The following is a 21,689-nucleotide window of genomic DNA, read 5'->3' as shown; positions in this document are numbered from 1 at the left end:
CTCCCAGAGCCGTGTGAGGGATGTTTAATTAAAGATGCACGCACTTACAATAAAACCAATAAAGGTCCCCTGCTTAAATGTTAATACAGTTTGCAGTCTTGTATTACTTTGAGAATGGCCAACTTTAGAGAATAGAGAAAGGTATCATATTCTGAATCAATATGAAAAAGTGTGACACAATGTGTGGAAATAACAAATGTGAAGAAACGTGATCTTTGCTCCTGATTATCTGAACAAAATCAATAGTGAAATACTAAAAGAAAACACGCATATTAGCAGTGAATAATGTCATCTGACAAAAAAAAGTTATATTTAGATTCTTGCAGTTCTTATAAATTACTTTAAAAACACAATCCACTAATCAGATTAACCCCAATCAGACTCAGACACACAGATGATAGATAGATAGATAGATAGATAGATAGATAGATAGATAGATAGATAGATAGATAGATAGATAGATAGATAGATAGATAGATAGATAGATAGATAGATAGATAGAAATAGCTATCAACATTAATTGTGTGATAAAATATGAAAATAATGTATGTATGTTTTTTTATACATTGTACATCTCAGTTAAGATGTTGGGAAAGAGAGAGTAGTGAATAAGTTGTATTGTACAATGAATTCAATAATTAAACAATATTTTGTTATTTTTTATTTTCACTTAAATTAGAAAGACTAATATTATGACAGAGGGAAAAAAATTCTCACCGCCTGACAAGCACGTGTTTCCGGCCAGCCTCTGTTGACTTCCGGGAACATGGCGATCACCGGGGCGGCGGATGACCACTGGCAGAGTGCAAGGGGAGTGTAACGGAAGGCTGTGCTCCCCGGTTACAGGCCTGAAAGACGAGTCCTCCGCGCCGACGGGACACGAGTCTCGTGTGTGGATCTGTGTCGAGATCACATAGACAAACAGTTCCGCTCAGGAAGCTTTACCTTCACATACACTGATAAAATCACTGACTTTAGCTGCTGAAAAAGAGTCGCGCATTTTGATCAAGCCATGTCCTACCGGATCGCACCAAATTCACGCACTATATTAGCCATATTTTAATAAAACTGTCTCGGTTTCGTTACGCGAAGCAGATGAACATCAGTATTAAACTGCAGATCGTGTGAAATCCTCGTCGGTGTAGCAGTTTGTTAGCAGTGCGCAGCTCTGCTCCTCTTCCGGGGCCTCAGCAGATGCTCCACAAATCCTGCTTTTACAACATGTCAGTCCCGTTTAAGCCTTTATTTAATATCAGTTTGTAAATCCACATGGCTGTGCAGCACAGTTAACCTTTGGATGATCTGAATCGAGAGCCAATGTCACCAACTCCCGCCTTTGAACTCATCCTCCTGACCCTGCTCATCCATCCCTGCGCCAGCCTCTGAGAGAAACATGTAAGCCTGCTTTACAAGACATTATCACGACAGGACCATAGCAGTGTTGTAAGGGAAACATTTGAGACCTAGTCTGTTTTATAGTGGTGCATTTATTAAGACAATTCAAGCTTTTTACTGTCACTGTACAGGTACAATGAAACTATTAACAAGTGTTAAAAATACTGTTAGACGTTTGAGTTAAAGAAACATTAATTAAATATCCTTCATCATTTACTCACCCACCTCATGTCATCCAAACCAGAATGACAGAGTTTAACGAATGAGGACAAAAACAAGAAGTAGTTTGTTTGACTGTATTCCAAGTCTGAACATTTGCAAAAGCTTTTTTTTTTTCTTTTTTTTTTGTGAGCTCAAAAATCGTTGTCATCAATGAAAATCATTCTTGACAGCCGTGAGGTCAGCATTAAGGTCATTGTATGGAAAAGAGCAACATTCAATTGAATTAATACTCCGGTTTTAGTGTCACGTGATCCTTCAGAAATCATTTTGATATGATGATTTGATGCTCAGGAAATATTTCTTCATATATCAATGTTCATATATCAATATTTGCAGTGCTTAATATTTTTGTGGAAAGATACAATTTTGGGGGATAAAAGCATCATTAAAGTTATTTATATGACTATATTCCAAGTCTGAAGACATTCTTCGAGGAACACGGTAAAGTTAAGGTTGCAAAGTTAAAAATCTTACTTGACCATTGTAACGTATGCTATATAAATCACTAAACTAACCACCTTCGAGCTCCTTGTATGGAAAAGAGCACCTTGGACAAAATGCTGTTAACATCTCTTTTTGTGTTTTTGAGTTTGAAACAACATGAGGTTGAGTAAATGATGACAGAATTTTAATTGAAGGGGCAAATGTTGTGGAAACAGCATTTAAATAATCTTTGATGTTTGTTGATGTTCTCAGAGACCACCTCTTGATTGGCTAACTGATGCTGTGGTCATAAGATCAGTGATTCCATAGTGACTAGTCCAACCATTGACCCACCAACACGAGTCACTGACAGCAGATGCACTTCTAATGCTAGTCTCTGTGTAGAGTCATAATGCGATATACTATATTTGGATAAGCAGTTGTACTGCTTTTTGTGGAAACCATGCTACATTTTTCAGGATTCTTCAATTAACAAAGTTCAAAGGGGCAGCATGTTTTAGAGATATATTTTTAACTATGTTTAATGCATCCTTTTTGAATAAAAGTACTAATTTCTTTAAAAAATCTTTCTGACCTCAAACTTTAGTCTACATTCTCATCTGGATAGCTGTTTTTAACGTTTTTTTTTATCTGGATCAACCTTAGAATCAGTATCGTTTTATTGTGTTATGACAACCATCCTAATTCATGAATGAGGTCTGGTTCAGATATGAGGACGGCACATCCTCTCCTCCGCTCAGCCTCTGATGGAAAGGGCACATCAGCCTGACAATTCTCAAGTTACTGTCTATTTCTGGAGCACCTCCTGTCTGATTCATTAGTGTGGAGATTAGTTTCTTTAAGCACTGGACCATAATGTTATATCTCATTGTGGTTCAGCACTAAAAGCTGCTGGATAGAGACTTAAAAAACTTCACTGTGAAATATACTCAGTAAAATATGTGCTTTATGTTTATAGGAGTGTTCTTTTGAACTTCACTGCTGGACCACCCTATATAACATGCTGGGGCTGTCTGTATGCTTTGGCCTCTTAACCTGCAGGAGAGTCTCCTCGCCCCACCAGCATTCTCTCCTACTGAGTTTAGGTGCCCTCACTAGTATGTACACCACACGTATGTACAGTGGTGGTGGGGGTAAGCCAGGACGCCGCATCGGCCTGATGGGAGGAGGGCCGCCCATGCTGGAGAACCACCATCATCAGCTCCCGCCTCATCACCCTCATGTCCATCAGCCTCAGAGCTACCCACCTGTTTATCAAACCCGTCTAGACGCCCACCGGCCCCACTACCAGACCCACCAGCACTACCACACACACCCTCAAGTCACCCACCTCCCCCCTCCACACTACCAGCCTCACGCGCATTTGCACCATGGCAAGAAGAAGACCTGGAACTTCATCCACGAGAAGATGAGCTACGACACCTTCTTCACCATGAAGCGGCTGATCGATCGCTCGCGCACCGTGGATGAAGTTCTGCGCTGGGTCACCCAGAATCCAGGGAAGATCTCGCACAATCATTACCCTATTGCCCTACAGAAGATCGGTCAGCTGCTGGTGCTGCAGCAGGCGGGAGGTCAGGCGGGTGGGAGCGGATCAGGCGGCGGTGGGGGAGCGGGTGACGGGGCCTCACCTGCATCCTCTGCTGGAGGTTCGGGGGAGAACGCCATACGACAGATTCTGGACAATCAGGATTTTCAGACGCTCTGTGATGCCATTGTCAGTGACTGTGCCAAGTTTGACAACTTCAGCATTGTTAACTGCCTTTATGCTGTAGCTGCTCTTGGTGAGTCGTCACTTTTAGTTCAGAAGCTAAAGTGAACGCAGTGTAGTTAGATAACATGGACAGGCATTTTTAAATATTACATTTTGCACTATTTTTATATTAGTAAGTAATTAAGCATATGACATTGACATTAAACATGATGACCCTTTCAAAAGGTTGTGTTTCCTTACTTCCATTTAACAGGGTTAATTGAAATGAAAAAAAAAAACACAAAATACATATATCGTTTTTCTTTTTCTTTTTCCCAGGAATATTTAATGGAGAAAATGTGCCAAAAGTGACAGTTCTCAGAGGAAACAATATGTTTTCTGTAGCAGCTTGCATTTATGTAGTTATTAAAGTAAAAGGATGTCCAAATATCAAGAAAATGTTTAAAAAAAAAATGTTTGTAAAACACAGTTCAAAAATATTTATTATAGTTAAAAATTGTAAAAACAAATAATTGCTAAATATTTATTTACAATATTTATTAATAATGATAATCATTACCTGCACATAATATACAAGGGGCAAAAAAGTACATAGTACTTTTCATAGTAGCTCTTATGCTGTTATTGAAGCAAAAGGGTGCCAAAATAATAATAAATATATAAATAAATATGTTTTGATATTAAAATTCTTGTTGTTTGAAATATTTTTAGGTTCATGCCATGTCAAAGACCCAGTTACAGTCTATAGTTTCTTGCCAATATTTAATATAAAAACATGTATTTTTGTATTGATCCTTTGTGTTCTCCATCTCACTCAGGGCTGCCCAGTGACTCTCAGATCGTAAAGGTTCTGGAGGAAGAGTCCCAGGCTCGCCTGTCCCAGTTTAATCAAAAGGACATCTCCATGGTTTTCAGCAGCAGCATGAAGCTTCATCCGTCCAGCCAGCATCCCTTGATTGAATCATGTCTCACCGGGCTAGAGAAGAACATTGAGCGGGAGCGCCATCCCCAGACGCTCTTCCTCCTGCTCTCCTACTACCGCACTAAATGGAGAGCGCTGCGGGCGGCAGAGGGAGTCTCTCCCGAGCAGCTGGTGGTGAACCGGAAGATCCTGCGGCTGGTGAAGCACACACTGGCCAGTGTTAGCAGCGTCCGGGACCATGAGATGGCTCTGCTGGATGAGATGCTGTCAGCTTGCGCCAGGGAGGCTAGCAACAAGAGCCTCGAGCTTATCTTCAGCTCTCACCTCTTCTACCAGAACAGGCAGGAGAAGTTTGTGAGCAGCCTTGCAGGTGAGTTAACAAGTTAAAATCATGCAGCTCTTAAACATACACAAAAACTGAATGGGGGATGACAATCTTTTATCTTTTAGAGGAGTTGCCTAAAAAGGTTGATAGCATTACGCCTTACACCATGGCCCTCATCGCCAAATACATCGCTCGCCATCGGCTCAGAGAAACACGCTTGCTAGACACCATCGCTGACTTCTTGGTCAAGAAGGGTGAATACCTGGACAGCAAGGTTAGAGAACTTGTCCAGTTTTGTTATTAAAGAGTTGTTTCTATAGGAAAGAACATGAGTAAAATAAAAACATTTTCCATATTATACAATGCTGATGAAACCATATGAGCAATGTATTGTATTTAACCTTTCCCCTTTTAACATTTTCTCTGTGTAGGTGATCCAGAAGCTTGTTTTCCCGTTTAGTCGTATGAGTTATCGGCCGGCTAATGAAGCTCAGTTTTTCTCTAAGCTGGAGATGGTGCTTGAACTAAAGGCTCCGAGTTCTCCGCTGGCCACCGTAAACATCCTCATGTCTTTATTTCAGCTGGGCCATTTCCCTGGGCTCGTTCTTCACCGTGTCTTCTCCCCAGCGTTCATCAGTAATGTCACCAGTGAGTTGGAGTTGGTCTTTACTGAATGCTTGTCTGTGGAGTGCTAAGAAGACTAGTGCTTGTCTGTGGAAAAGATAAAATAGTCAGCCTTTAAATATCATTATTTGTTCAGATGGTTTTTTAATGTTTAATGAAACTTATTTATAATATCCTGGTCACATAAAAGTAAACACTAAAACTGGATTAGACCAGTACACACTCTTGCAAACACATTATAGGTGACACATAGCAATAGTGACCTCTGCTGGTGACCTTATTTCTTTACATAACATTCATTGCAATTCTTTAACAGTATTTATTTATACTGTGCTTACCATAATATAAAGGTACTGTCTTTTAATACACTACTCGCATAAAAAATTAAACTGAATTCCAAAAAGGATGAAGGCATGTCTAGGTCATGTTTCATATTATTAAATCAAAATGATATGTATAAATACTTAATTTTTTTCACCTTACAGAACAAAGAATTCTGGTTTTGTTTCATTAAAATAATTCTAGAAGCTTCTTACAACGGAATATCAAAAGTTTGAGTTTGGGGTTTGCATGTTGTTTTTTTATTAAATTTTTTATTATTATTTTTTTTATATATGTTGTTTTAAGATGTCTCTCATGCATACTAAGGATGGTTTTATTAAAAAAATTCAGTAAAAAAATGTATAAAATATAATATAAAATTATTGTGATTCAAAATAACAGTTTTCTGTTTAAAAAAATGTAATTTATTCCTGTGATGCGAGCTGAATTTTTAGCAGCCATTACTCTAGTCTTCAGTGTCACATGATCCTTCTGAAATCATTTATAATACAATAATTTGGTGCATAAGGAAAAAAAAATTATCAGTGTTGAAAACAGTTTTGCTGCTTATTTTGTGGAAATCATAATTTTTTTTCCCCACAATTCTTTAACAGCATTTATTAGATTTTTTTGTTGTTGTAACGATGTAAAAGAGTTTACTGTCATTTTTTCCTCTATCTTTTGTTTGTAGACAGCCCATATGCTCTGATTGTACGACGCTATCTTTCACTACTGGATGCAGCCGTCGAGCTGGAATACAGGGACTACACTGGACCTCGCCTTCAGGATACACACAAAGTGCTCATGTTCGACCACGCTTTAACTGCAGATGAGGTGAACCGCAAATACAGGTTAGTGACTTTAGAAGTCTGCCAGTATCCTGAAATCCAAAAGAGAGGTTGCATCAATTTGTCCAGGAGCCGTGAGCTCAGAGTGTTTGTGTTGCAGTTATAAAGGTCTGGTTGCAGAGGCACTCCGACAGCTTGTTGGTGAGCACGGCTACAAACAAGATGAAGTTCTCGCACCAGGATATTACACAGGTCATTTTATTCTTGTAATCCATGTATTTTTGTAGAAGTCAACTGGTATAGCCAATATAGGTCTATATGGTATTGCTATATTTAATTTAAAGCTGGTTGAATAACATCCCATGATGTTTATATTTATTTTTTGAAGTTTTCTAAAAAGTCCCAAAGTAAAATAAAGCCCTCAAAATAAATCAGAATCTCACTTCCGACACCTTACAACCATACAGAAAAATTTTATGGCTGATGCTGATAATTTAAGAAATGATGTGGGTGTATGCATGAATTTAAGTATTATCCATTTTTGTTGTGTAGAATTAGAATTGTTTGGTGCTATTAGGAATTAATGTGTAGTTTTCTCTTATGGTAGTAGTTATGTAGCTTTATTTATGTTATATATCTACATATTTGTTGACTTTGTTGACAAACTATTGATTAAAAAAATGTAATTATACTTAAGTGTCTTATGCTCCATCTGCACTTATTTGCTCAGGAATAAATAGTAAATGTACGCTTACAAAGTACAGTAATATGAAATATTATTACAATTTAAAACAACTTTCATACAATTTTACACTAATATTCATTTTAGTATTACTATGAAATTCATGTGCAATTTTTGACTCAGATTTCCTGCTGTGGGTGGACAGCACGGGCCGTGTCCTCCCCATCAGAACAGGCACAGCAGCAGCAGGATCAACCGCGTGTGTAGTCCTGAACCTCAAATCTCCAGAGGGGATCTCCAGCTCTGTCGCAGCCCTTACTACTGACTTCCAGAAGTTCTCTCCTTTTGTCCCGTCACTGGAGGAAGGGGTCGACAAACAAGCAGCAGAGGAGTCTGCCTTCCTGTCTGCTCCCATGCGTCCCCCAGCAGCAGCAGCAGCAGGAGGAGGATCTCAGAGCGTCGGTCCTAACGGAACGGTCCTTCTGGACTACAACCCATATTACACCACTTCAGATTATTACTCGACTCTAGCCAAGGAGCACTCTCTGGAGAGCCAGGACAGCTCCACGCTCAGTAGCCCCTCAGACTGCCTGACCCAGACAGGACCCTCTGTTCCAGGCACAGTTGCACCGCAAGACTCCCTGTTCCAGTTCTCCATTGGAAAAATCCTGGAGGACGAGGGAGGTGCTGCAACAGGAGCAAACCCGGGGCCGGATTGTGAGATCGCTCCATTTTACGAAGGTGTATCGTACCCAGAGAGGGGTGAGAGTGATGTTGTGGCCGCTTCTCCACTGCAGCTTCACAACCCAGACCACCCTGAAGCTGACCGGACCCCAGGAGAGCAGGTGAAGAGGTTAGTCCTTCCTTAATTATTCAGTCAACTATATCTATGCCATCTTGGCTTCAATGTCTTTCTCATTATCTTAAACCCATTCTTTATTTCTTTTCTTCCTCACATGCAGGGTTATTATGTCTGTAAATGATAAATGGCATTACTGTCATAATTCTGATGTGCTGGTCGGATCCAGGGCGATGAGAGACCGTCACCTGCAGTTACTGGGCTACATCATACTACAGGTGAACACTGAACAAAAAGGGACCCACCAATATTTTGTATCTGACTTAATTTTAATAGCAGAATATAATGTTTTATATTGCATTCAATAGTACATTCAAACCTAATATGATTGCAGCTATCTTCTTTAAAAAATAAAATAAAAAACACTATACTTAAATCAGTAGTTTAAGTCAATGTATATGTACACATTAAAATACATATTAAATCTATAATTTTTAGTTCTTCTAAAAAAACAAATATGCTTGCATGGGGATAATATAACAATATTTTATTCTTATAAAGCTGATAGATTTTTTTTTTTTAATTAATATTTAAGAAATTTGCAATCATTTGACAATGGACAATATTATTTAAAAAAAATGTGTAAAATATACATACATTAGATGTAGGGCTGGGCGATATGGCCTAAAAATAAAATCTCAGATTTTATTTTTTTTAATTCGATTTCTGATTTTTTTCAGATTTTCCCCCCTACTTAAGGAAAGCAATAAGTACAAACAGCAGACAACTTAAAGCAAATTTAGCTTTTATTTAATCAAAAGTAGGGCTGCTCCGATCACGATCGGCTGATCGTTAATACACATCTCGTCAGTAAAGCCGGTCCTATAATCAGCGGTAAATTCCATCAGGTGCGTGATTTCACATCGAGCAGATGTTACTACACAGAGCCGTTTGTTAACTGAGAAGATGCGCAAATAAACGCTGAAAATGAACGTGGATTTGCGCATCTTCTCAGTTATGGCTCCTTGTAGTAACAGCTGTTCGATGTGAAATCCCGCACCTGAGGGAATTTACCGCTGATTAGAGAACTGGCTTTACTGACGAGATGCGCATTAACGATCGGCCGATCGTGATCGGAGCAGCCCTAATCAATAGCAAGACAAATGTAACCCCCATTTTCATATTCGGCTGGTGCTGCTGCTTTTGACTGCGATGGGCTTTAGGCAGCGTGGGGTCTCTTGCTCCACGTCTGTGTCAGCAAACCCATACCAGTTCCAAACAACAGATGATTTTATTCCTTTCTTAGGAACAAACTTCCAACTCTCACCGGTAGCCATGTTGTCGCTTGCTGTTTCGTGTGTGCTATGATGTTGTTGTTGTCGCTTGCCATACTGCCATGTGAAACTAACGCTATGGAAGCTCCGAGGAGCCAAAAATGCGCCATTACACAAAAACTCCATTTGTAACAAAAAATTCGAATTAATTCATTTAATCGATTTTTCGCCCAGGCCTAATTAGATGACAAAGTATTTTTCACAAATAAAAAAATATTAAATAAAAATATAATTAAAAAGGAAATAAACATTGTAATCAACAGGGCACTCCATATTCTGGGAAGTTTATGTGCATTGGGATATGTATTTTTCAAATAAAGTCAGGGTAACACTCATTTTACATACAGCACACAGTGAAAATATCCTGAATATGACAGTGGGCAAATGCATAAAGCGCAGCATAATTTGAAATCACGTGTTTAAAGCACAGACCGACTGTCACACAGAAAACACACGATCATACCGGATAAAAATGCACACAAGATCTCACAGCTGGACTGAACTGAGTTTGCGAGGTTTGTGAAATTAAATGTTCATTAGTCATTCAAAGAATTGTTTTAAATTATATAAATGCATATTTGCTTAATGCTGACGGCAAACGAGAAAGTATTATAATGTTTGCCTTTCTATTACTGACAATAGGACAGCAATTGTTAAAATACTTTTTGTATACATTAATTCCTTTGTTTAACTGTTCTATCTGATTATTAGAAGCTTCTATCCATTTTAGACAGAATTGTTAATGACAGCGAACAAGAGGGAGAGTGTGAGCACTGTGTGCTCATGTGTTTCCTCTCTCAATGCCGTCAAAATAAAAGTCTGGTGCACCATCAAAATAAAACACATCAGCCAAGCAGAAAAACATAACGACCGATGCCGATATTTGAAAAATGCCAAATATCGGGAGATATATCGGCCTTGGCAATATATCGATCTACTGCTAATTAGAATGATTTCTGAAAGATCATGTGACACTGAAGACTGTAGTAATGATGCTGAAAATTCAGCTTTATGATCAAAGGAATACATTTCTGTTTTAATTTGAAATAATATTGTACAACAATACATTTTTACTATTTTGGATCAAACTTGCTTAATAGTCAAATCTTTATCGCTTTAAGGTAGCATTAGATTATGGCAAAAATAAGGAATTTCCAAAAAAGAAAGAAATCCCTATTTATAAAAATAAATTTTCTTGTATTTTACTTGCAGTTGCCCTATTTGGAGTTGGAGAAGCTGAACGGGATAGAGGAAGTTAAGCAGTACCTACACAAAAAGCTGCTGGAGGTTCCTTTATGACGACATTAATGCAGTGTGTTTGTGTGCTTCAGAGAGCATGTGCGACATCCACAGTTTCAAGAGGTCTCGTTGTTTTCAGAAAGACTATGGTGTACTTATGTGTCTGTGTGTGTATGTGAGCGTCTGTAAGTGCGTTTGTACACAGGATGTGAACAGTCCTTGATTTCAGGACAAAACTTTGGCTGACACAAGGAATCTGGGTGGGTGTTGTTGTTATTCTTTAATTACACAGAGATCTTCTTTGGGCAAAGTTCAAAATAATATATGTAGTCTAACTGTGCCTGGATGATACTGCTTATTCAGCGTCATCAAGCAAACATTACTTCCCTCCATTCATTCTCAATAACCATCACAAAACATCAGCAGCACAAAGTGAGTGTTTTTCGGTATAGGTGAGAAGAGCAGGCAGTTTGTTATTATAAGTTCCCCAGCAATTTATTTTAGCTTTTGATGGCGTTCCCACATCCCCATTTTTTGTGTGTGTGTTTAGGTGCAAATTTGGGAGCAGGAACTAAGTTTGACTTTTGGGGCAAGTATAGTAGACTATATTTCATGGATGTGGACACAGGTTTGCAGGGGTCTTGTGGTGATGAGCCACAGCTATTTGTATTTCAGATGCTGCCGCAACGACCACTGCTGCTCTTTGGTTTTAAACCTAAAAGAATTGAGGTTTTGGGGATAAATATGGACGTAGATTGTAAGAAATAAATGGGGATGTTGATTAAAAGTCTTATGACGTGAACTGTATGGATTTACAGAATAGATAGTTATATATTATATAATTATTATATGCAGGAATGGGTTATGTTTATGTATTTTATTTTCTCAAAATGATTAACCGTTTTGGTGTCATGTGAGGGGAAAAAGCAATGCACAAAGTTGACTGCAGGATAGTTATTAAATAATGTTTTCATCTCTCCCATGTGGAGAATGTTGCATTTTTAGATTGTGCCTTTAGTGTATGAATATATGCTCATTGTAATATTCAGACAAATTCTAAATAAAAAGCTTAATGAAAGTCTTTTATGAAAAGACAAGTCAATGTAGCTGCAGTTAATTTCATCATTAAAAAGAAATTAATTCATGGAATCCAGTTGGATTTGTCATCATCATATTTGCCACAGTGACAGGCAACTCTCTAGTGTGATGTTAAAGTATTATCATAGTTTATTTTAATAAGTACAAAATAAGTTTTGCATAGTTGATTTCAAATAAAGCCAAGAAGGTTTGTTAAATCAAGGCATTGCTTACATTCATGTGCTTTGAGTAGCTTGATACGAAAAGCATAAAGATCCCAATATCAGATCTTAATATGGAAGATGTATTTTGTGTGATTCAACCATATACCACTTTCTTGGTGTGCATTTGCTTTGCTCTTTCTTTAGAGGGAAAGATAATTTATTATGGGAAGTGAATGTAAGTGGACCGTGTGAGTGAATGTCTGTGTCGGGTAGCAGGTGGGGAAATGGATTGAAATGTCTCTTTATATATACGTATTAAAATGTCTATATAAAAAAAAAGATTATTAAAAATGAAATGGAAGAAAGTTTTGTTTGTCTTCAATTAATTTTTTCAAGGTAGTTGTAATATCCTAATATTACATTCTACACTTATGTCAAGTTAAAGCCAATGTGTAGTGTTATTTTAGTAAAATTTAAATAATTTTATAGTATATATTAACATTTTGAATTATTATTATTATTAGCTTATACTTTCAGTTTTCTTTTTATTTTAGTTTGGTAACTATTTTGCTGTCCACCGAGTTGCATTCTATTCTATATTATTAATTGTTCGTATTATAATAAATATTTTTATTATCAATATTTTGTTCCAGATTCATTTCAGTTACCCTCACGTTGTTCCACATCTGTTTGGTTTACTTCTGCAGAAGACAAAGGAAGATATTTTATTAAATATTAGTTGTTTTTTATTATTTTTTTTGTCTAATATTAATGATTATTCATTTTATTTCAGCATTATTTCAATTAACAATGTGGTAGTTTGTTAACAATTTGTCTCATCTTTCGATAAATCCTCATCAAAAGTTGAATATCTAAATCTTAAAAATGGATTTATTAAATTTAAAGGGATTTTGTCAAGAGCTTCAAGCTGGCCTGTCAAACGTAATGGATTCAGCCTGTTTAACACAGTCTTATCAGCTGCTAGTGGCAGCTCTGAGTTTGTCATTTATTGTCCAACACAGCATCTGTGTGTGAAGGACAGACAGTAAAAACTTAATCTTCAGATGATCTAGTTGCAAAATACTTGCATTCATATAAGAGTGTCTGTTTATTTTGTCACAGCTGCATTGACAGGTAAAGTGTTAGAATTTTCTTAAAGAACACTTACACTTCGCTCATCATTTACTCACCCTCACGTCGTTCCAGATATGAGTGATGTGTCTTCTGGGCAACATAAGAAAAGATTTTTCAAAGAATGTAACAAAACATTTTTGGTGGCCATTGAGATAAATCTTTCATGTTCCACTGAAGATAAAAAAAAAAGACTAGATCTTTTTCATATGGTGAACTATCCCTTTAAGTTCTTTCAGAATTAGTTATGTCAAATTACGTAAATTTATGATTTTAATAATATATAATGTACAGTAAAGTTATCCGTGATTAATAATATCGGGATTTTTTAGACTAGATTATTATAGTTGTCTTGAAGGATTTGATTTAATCCAATAAACCTTTATTTTGAAGGTATGTTTTTTTAGCCGGAAGTTGTCGTTGTGGCATCGTTCTAGGCGGCCAGTGATCAGGAAGCGTAGACGCTAAACTATGCGAACCAAGGACCATCAAACGATGTGATATGTCAACGGTAAGTCGTTTTCGGAGCTTCGCAGAGGCTTTTACAAAGTTGTAAGTCCACTCAGTGTTCGAGGACACATTCATTCTAGGCGTAGCTAAAGGAACCAGCTGTGTTGGGCGCGTTAGCTGCTCTGTTTGGTGACTGTAGCGGTGCCTTTACGGTCATGGACAGATGTTCACTAATAAACACACACCTGATGTTTATTAGACCAACACCCATGGCTTTAGAAAATATAAAAATTGGCTGTTTTTGTAAAAAATAAAAAATAAAAATAAAAAAAGGTTAACGTTACCATAAACTTTTTTTTTTCTGTGTGCATGTAACTTTACTGGTTACGTGGCTGTTGTTTTTTTTTCGTTTCCTGTTCGTGTTCTTACCTTTACATTTACGTTTCATGATTAGACGCGTAATTATGTGAACGATCACACCTGTGTATTTAAATGAAGCTTTAAAAAGGTTTGATGTTAGATGTTAACGCGATAGTACACCCAACGTTAATGAAAAGTAAGTCATCATGTACTCACCCTCGTGTTGTGTCAAACCCGTGTGACACTGTTTCTGAGGAACAGAAGAGGAGATGTTTGATTGAATGACAGCTTCTCTTCAATCTCAGTGTATGGAATAAGATTTTATGAAAGTGAAAAGTCATGCCTAACATCTCTTATTTTGTTTCACTGATGAAAGAAAGCCATAGAGGTTTGAAATGCATTCTGAGGAACATATTCTACCCTCTTAGCTCTTGAGAAATGTGCTGTGCAGTGGACTGCATGATTAATGAAAGCAGCTGTCATCAGGCGGCATGAGATATGACCTGAAACGTGCTGATGTCCAGAGTTAAAGACAGGAAATATCTGGTTAACTGAGGGACCACTTCACTGCTTCTCTGTTCAAAGGTTGCGGCTTATGCTTCTAACAGTTTAAAGCATTGTACACAGACTATTTCTGCTTTTGTAGTCTTGTTGTGGGAAAACATCAAATTTATGGACCAATTTATTGGCCTAAAATGATTCAGATGGTTATGGCATAGTTTTCTAAGGTGAGACACTACAGGCAAAATCATTGATTTTTCATGTGTTGGTCAGTTTAGAGATTTAGGGTTATTTGGCTTCAGTGGCATGTCTGCCTAAGAGAGGTAGAAAGAAAACCTCCAAAATATACATTTAAGTTTTTATGTTACGCTTGGAGATCTTTCAAGACTGTTTCTTTTTTTTCTTATTCACTGAGCATAAAACCTCTATTTAAGTAGTGCTTATGTACTCCTAAATGTCCTTTTTTTATTCCCATTCCAAGGTTTTTGCAGAGGAGTTTGTTCATTTATCATTTGCCTGATATAATACTGGTTAATTCACAGGGAATGTTTTATTTCCCTTGCTGATGAAGCGTGAAAGTATTTTCTTATTTATGGAGTAATAGAAGATATCAACAAAATGAAAGAGGACCTGGCTTTATCCAATGTTCGTATTTCTGTAAATAAATGTAATTTAGTTCATTTTAATTAATTTTAATTCTGCATCATTGACATACGAGCATAACATTTCAGAAAACATAAGAGTTCAGAAAAAATATAAGAGGTGTTAAGAATGATGATATATGTTAGGTGATATTTGTGTGCTATGCACTTGTGGTGTCTTGCCTCAAAGATGATCTTGCTATTGCTCCAGCAAACCTGTGATCATTGGTTGATTAATAACTCATTTCTTGATTAGGGTAAAAAATAATTTTAAAGATTCCTCTTGACGAGATTTGTTTTTTCCTGTTGACTTGAATATTTATAATAACTGCTTTGAGATACAAATTACAAATCACTTTTGACATGGCATAAAGTAATAACTTATGCTGAGGAGCTTCCACTGTAGCTTATGCATATTTCGCTATATTTCTATTGTCTGTTGCAAACAATTTGAGTGTTATGGGCTAAATCTTGGTTCATGTCAAATATTTGGGTTATACTTTAAAGCTCGTATTGGATGCTAAAAGTCTGTGACTGAGTCTTCAAAGAAGGCCAGGGTTTGAACTAAAGAAAAAAAAAAAACCATAGTTGCAACTTTTTTATTGTTATTTTTGTTAGAAAACAGGAAGCTTGTTTATCATTCTCCCCACATTTACCAAATACAAACTTTGTATCTTAAACTTAACAGATTTTACAACAAAATGAACCCCCAAGGCAACAGACAATGTCAGTAGTCTTTTTAAAATGATCAGTTTTCTCACAAATATGAAAAACCTGAAATTATCTAGGATTTTTAATATAGTCAAAACATGGTTGAATTGTAATATTTCTTCTCCTCTTAGAAAATTGTTTTATACTGCATGGTACCCTTGAGTTTTTAATCAGGTTAATTCACATTTAGTGTTCAAACGTTTGAGACAAAGTGTTTTTAATATCTTACTTGGTTTCTATTTAAATTTGTTATAATGTTAAATAACAGTAAGTGTGGTTTTCACTATGAAAATAGCCTAAGCACCTAGCATGATGTGTTTTTAAAAAAAAATAGCTTTTTAAAAAGTTAATTTGTCTAAATTTCTGAAGTGAACATATATTGAAGTGTAATTGGCAGGCAGTTATTGAATTAATTTAACCAATTACCTGGTTAAATAAGAATATTGTTAATATATATTGGCTGCTGCAATCTCTTTAATTTTTTTTTAAATTATTATTAATATTGGGTCATTCCATGTCAGTTAATTAACCAGAGTTTCCCAACTTAAATTTTTGATTTTGATAATATTTTTTCTGTAGAAAGATAAACATGTTTAGTGATAAAAGCAGAAAGATTAAATGTCAGGGATATTATATTTATGGAGTAATCTGCTATCATATATATACACACATTTATGAAAGCAGATTGAAAGTGGGGCAAAATGGCAATTTTCAGAGCCAGTTTCCGGGGGAATGTTACTACTGAAAATGGATAATATTCCACAAGAAAAGTTTCTTTAATACTGCTTGAGTTATAGCCATGCAAAATTGGGAAAAATATTATTTATGGCACTGTGACAGTTACGCTCAATGCAGTTGTTTTGACAGAAGGAAATCAGGTGTGTCTCTAGTTTAAACACTATTTGTTCTTCAGAAATTCCTCTTTAAAAGAGAAGTATTTTGAGAGAGACGTTTTTTTTTTTTTTTTTTTTTTTTAAATTGACCCACATTTGGTTTTTAACCACTGAAAATGTGCACAATTTAACGTTTTACCCCAGGTGCCATGTTGAGATTCCACTATCTCTGGAACCAAACCGTATAAGGCCTTAAAAATTAAGATGCCGATAGTTCAAGACCCAAAATCTATATAAAGGAATTAAGTTACTTTTTGAGTTACAGGCCTGCAAATGGTCTTTGCCCATTTTTGAATGGTCACCGTTGGCACATAATGTGATAGTCAACAGATTTTACTAATAGACCTACCGATCTCCGTGTAAAAGTAACATTATGATGCTGCCATCTTTCTGAAGCCATTTATAGCCTGTGTAAATTGGCTCTAAATCTCAGGAAAATGTTCATACATGACAATTAATATTTTGGCTTTCATCACTATACTGGATTATCTTTCTTCAAAAAAATTTTCAGCCCAACAACAAATTTGAGCCGGGGAAGTTTCAGAAATTTAGTTGATTTGACACTGAATGACTCTGTTGTTGTTTAACCTGTATTTGATTGAAATAATTAACTGTCAGGAATGTCATCAGTAATTGTGAACATTTGCTGTAGGTGCCTAGTCTGAAGTTGCCTTAGTCCAGGACACAGCAGACCAGGATGGCTCTAATAGAGGGGGTGGGTGATGAGGTCACCCTGCTCTTTGGAGTGGTGTTCCTGGTGCTCATCCTGGTTCTGGCCTGGGCCTCCACTCACACTGTTGAACCCCCTGAACACCTCCTCTCACCCAGCCCAGGGACCTCCCCCTCCACAGAGACTGACAGCCAGGAGCCGCTCCCCACGGGTAACACAGACTCGTCGCCTGGCGAGAACAGCGAGAGCGATAAGAGTGAGCCGGGAACAGAAGCGGGAGCGGCGGGACAGGCCCCGGATGCTAGTAGGGCTGGAGGAGGTGATGGAGGCCTCCTGGAAGGAGCAGGGATTGGGAGGGATGGGTTGAGACATCGAGAATCAGCGGGTCCCTCGACTCAAACTCCAGCCAGCGCCCCAAGTGCCACACAACCTTCAGCCGAAGATGCACCGAATGACTCCCAAAGAAACATGGTGCTCAGGCTGAAGTTCTTGAATGATACGGAGAGGACAGCGCAGGTGAATCCTCAAGACACCATTGGTTACGTTAAACGGTAAGCATCTAAAACCTGATCAGAAAACAATTGGGGGGTTTTTTTGGAATCAAATGGTTTTTATGTAAGATTAAGATGCTCGAGGCAGCATAAAAATTACAGCAGACAGATGGAAACATGGTAATTTTTATAGGTATTTATTTTAAATGAGCAAAAACAACTTCTGGGCTGGCCAATTCAAAATTTAAGAAGTGAACAATTAGTTGCACCAAGGAATTAATTATTTCACTCAGATTTATTTGAAAATGTTATTAGTTTCTAATTATGTTGTAATTATTTAAAATTCTTCAAGTAAATTTTTTTTCATATAAATTCATGTTTTATTTTTCTGAAAAAAAAGTTATAGATTGCACATTTCTTCTTTTCTAGTTTATTGTAATTCTATGTCCTTAAATTCAGAATTGCAGTTCTGTGTCCTGTTTGCTACCTCAATTTAAATTCAAAACTTCAGCTTGATTTTAACAGGCATTCTCAATTAAATTCTGAATAGTGCTTGCGTTGCTTCTGTTTGTCTTCTGTTTTCATGCTCATATCAAGATGGCAGTTGTACAGTGATCATTCATGCTCTTCAGAAGGCATCTTTGCTATTTATTCAGTTTTTGCATATGGATTATATCCTTGGCTCCCTGCTGAATAAATTGTCACTAGGCAACTTATATATTCTTGTCAATCAATAAGAAAGCTTCAGCCAAGAAAATGTCTGCAGCAGCAGCCCACACACAGTTACCGGCCAGAGACCTTTTGTTCCAACACCACCACTTCATCCTATGCAGTGTGTCGCACTATGCTTTCAGTCAGAAGAGTGAACCGAAGGGAGACCTCCTTAAGCCTCATGAGACACAATTATCTATTCTTACAAGCAAGTACCCTTCTATTAAAATCAGGCAGAAGGGTTCTTCAATGTCTAGTGGATATAAGAGGCATTGAATGTGTGGGAGTCCACATGATGTTTGCAGTAGGTTAATGCACTCTTTCGCTAGGTGAGAGGTCAGATTGGAGAGTTTTCAGTTTTGGAAAGATTCATTGAGAAGACACCTTGTATTTGCAAAGAAAATCACTGCACAATAACTTCTGTTTTCTTCTGTTTTGAATGGAATGTAAACATTGAGTTTTTAAAAACGCTGTTTCTTTCAGGTTTTATACAAATGTTTCAGATGTTCCTAACTCCCCCAAAATGTTGCATAAAAATAGTTTCAAATGCATTAGCACAGAATTATTTAGGGATGACAAAATTAAATATGCCTACATTTCTGCACTATATTTAAGATGTATTTATTTATTTTTTGTCCTTTGTCTGGAGCTACACGCCAAATCATATTGGAAAAATTTTGACATAGTAATTATGATTTGAAACGTTGACTGATTTTTATTATACTTTAATATTCTGAAGGAAAACCTTTTCTGTTTCTTGGTATAGTTATATAATAACTTTTAACATTATTAAATGTGCAGTAGGAGATCTTGGAAAATGCTAACATTTCTTGGTCCCAATCCTTCCACAGAATATATAAATACAGATAAAAACCTTTAAACCACTTAACTTACTGATTGCTATCGAGATGTGAATTGACTTTCAACCTGCATAACAAACACTGTTCTGAAGACAATCACCTATTATTGCAGCTTTAAGTCAAGCAACATGTGTAGGTGTTTAATTTGTGTGTGTATATAAACATCTATGTGTTTGATTACATTTTCAGGACTTATTTTGCTGGACAGGAGCACCAGGTACGTCTGATTTACCAGGGTCAGCTCCTTCAGGATGACGCTCAGACGCTGGCCTCCCTCAACCTGGCCGACAACAGTGTTCTGCACTGCCACATTTCCCAGCACGCCACGCGGGCCATGCCTGCCGGGGCACGGGCTGCTGACCAGGTGCATGTGGCGCTGAATGTGGGCAGCCTCATGGTGCCTCTGTTCGTGCTTATGTTGTCTGTGCTCTGGTATTTCCAGATCCAGTACCGGCAGTTCTTCACTGCACCTGCCACCGCCTCACTTGTGGGCATCACCATCTTCTTTAGTTTTGTTGCGTTTGGGGTGTATCGCCGTTGATGGCTGTTTCTGTCCACTCATATTCAGAATTTACATGTTTGCGCACATACAGATACACATTCTTTGCACTTGCTCACTCACCAGCGCCAGTAGCAATGTCTCCTGGGAATTCTGGACTTTTCAGGTTTGCTGAAGGCTGTGATTTCAGAGAAACATTTCTGAGGTTGTCTGTTTTTTTTGGGGGGGGGGGGGGGGGGGGTTCAATACTTTTGCCATTTTTCATCTGCACCAAGTTAATGCTTGTCACAGATAGAAATATGCTATATATTTGATTTTTAAAAAAGAAAAATAGAGATGCTGATTGTGCCTGTCCTCTTTTTCTTATTTGTGTTTTCATGTGCATGCTGCCAGTGTGAAACTGGGGCTTGCCTGTTAGAGGGTTTGTGAGTTGAAGGTGTTTGAGATTCAAGCGGGCTTGCCTGGCTGTATGCCAGACTCAAGCTGTAGTAAAGCAGTTCAGCTAGAACTGCTCTCATGTGTTGGGACAATGAAAATAATTTGTGTACAATAAGGCTTTTGAAATGGAGATATAATCTATTAAATCATTCTTTTATTTACTGGTGAGTGGTTTCATTTTTTAAATATTTTAATACTGATCATAAGATCATTTTGAGAGCCATTTTTCTATTTTTCCAAAACGGCACACACTTTATTGTATACTGTAGTCCCCAAAAACATTTTTGGAGCCTCATGTCAAACTTAAAATGTCTGAATGTCATTCACTTATAAATAAAATATCACACCATGTGGTATCTGCAAGCAAATGGTGAACAGAACTAACTTAATTTTTCTGAGTCATCTTTCCAATTACTATCAACAGACTGGTGTCAGAATGTTATTTAATGAAGTTAGTTTGCTTAAAGTTCACATTGGTGTAATGGAAACGTAAGTAAAGGTTTAGTTCATTGCATTAACATGAACTTGTGACAAGTTTGAAAAGAAAATGTTAAAGTAAAATCTGAAAATTACCTAACCTTTAATCTCAGACACTATGGCCCGGTTTCACAGACAGAGTTTAGTTTAATCCCAGACTGGGCCTTAGTTAAATTAAGAAAATCAAGCCGCTTTATTTAAAATGCCTTAAAAAAAAAAAAAAAAAAAACATTGCAGGTGTGCATCTTGAGACAGAATAATGTCACTGATAATTTAAAATATGTCAGAATAAGACACCTCAAAAATGCATTTTAATCTAGGACTAGCTGCTTCAGTCTTGCCTGTGAACCCAGGGGTATATCTTTTGTTTTATCTTGAAACTTTAAGTCTTTTTGTGTGAAATGAATACCACTTGGTATGAGTTTTTTTTTTTTTTTTTTTTTTTTTTTGCATAATGGAAAGACTTCCTTACCTTATTTATGTATAATGGGGTTTTTAGGCAAAAAAAGGCTTTTAGGTCAGCTAAATATGTGTTTGGGGAATGTAACTGTGTTTAAATGTTAAATATATGTGCATGAATGCTTGGCTGAGTAAGAATCGTTTCACATTTGAAATTCACTTAAATCCTTGTAGTTAGCAAAAAGTATCATTTATTGCAGTGTAAGTAGCGAAGATGTCCATTATTGTTCATATTGACGAAGTCGAAGTGCGTTTAACAGCAATGCACAGATTGCTTCCATTTTCTGTAGTTTGACGACGTCCCCTTAATCCTTCATTGAATCGCTCGTGTCTGAGAATCGCGCGCC

At 37.1% G+C, this 21,689-nt stretch overlaps 2 protein-coding genes across 2 annotated transcripts; both read left to right on the top strand.

Moving 5' to 3' along the window:
* Positions 1–743: 743 nt before the first annotated feature.
* Positions 744–12,415, top strand: fastk (Fas-activated serine/threonine kinase). The gene is made up of 10 exons (XM_052547900.1): positions 744–1,395; positions 3,020–3,845; positions 4,594–5,067; positions 5,148–5,296; positions 5,454–5,670; positions 6,659–6,818; positions 6,916–7,007; positions 7,621–8,290; positions 8,400–8,514; positions 10,783–12,415. Exons 2-10 carry the CDS (start codon positions 3,062–3,064, stop codon positions 10,867–10,869), a joined length of 2,748 nt encoding a protein of 915 aa, XP_052403860.1. The 5' UTR covers positions 744–1,395; positions 3,020–3,061; the 3' UTR covers positions 10,870–12,415.
* Positions 12,416–13,559: 1,144 nt separating this feature from the next.
* On the top strand, positions 13,560–20,567 carry tmub1 (transmembrane and ubiquitin-like domain containing 1). Its single transcript, XM_052547931.1, has 3 exons — positions 13,560–13,692; positions 17,390–17,958; positions 19,659–20,567. The coding sequence occupies exons 2-3, from the start codon at positions 17,435–17,437 to the stop codon at positions 20,008–20,010; spliced, it is 876 nt and encodes a 291-aa protein (XP_052403891.1). The 5' UTR covers positions 13,560–13,692; positions 17,390–17,434; the 3' UTR covers positions 20,011–20,567.
* The last annotated feature ends 1,122 nt before the right edge of the window (positions 20,568–21,689 follow it).

This window comes from Carassius gibelio, chromosome B2 (assembly GCF_023724105.1).
Source record: "Carassius gibelio isolate Cgi1373 ecotype wild population from Czech Republic chromosome B2, carGib1.2-hapl.c, whole genome shotgun sequence".
In the NCBI taxonomy this organism is placed as follows: domain Eukaryota; kingdom Metazoa; phylum Chordata; class Actinopteri; order Cypriniformes; family Cyprinidae; genus Carassius; species Carassius gibelio.
The sequence above is the reverse complement of the archived record's forward strand: the minus strand, read 5'-3'. Positions and strand labels throughout refer to the sequence as shown.

Coding starts and splice junctions, on each gene's coding strand:
- fastk (XM_052547900.1), top strand. CDS start 3,062: ATGCTGGGGCTGTCTGTATGCTTTGGCCTCTTAACCTGCAGGAGAGTC. Junction 3,846..4,593: donor TTATGCTGTAGCTGCTCTTG/GTGAGTCGTCAC, acceptor CATCTCACTCAG/GGCTGCCCAGTGACTCTCAG. Junction 6,819..6,915: donor GAGGTGAACCGCAAATACAG/GTTAGTGACTTT, acceptor TTTGTGTTGCAG/TTATAAAGGTCTGGTTGCAG.
- tmub1 (XM_052547931.1), top strand. CDS start 17,435: ATGGCTCTAATAGAGGGGGTGGGTGATGAGGTCACCCTGCTCTTTGGA. Junction 17,959..19,658: donor ACCATTGGTTACGTTAAACG/GTAAGCATCTAA, acceptor TTACATTTTCAG/GACTTATTTTGCTGGACAGG.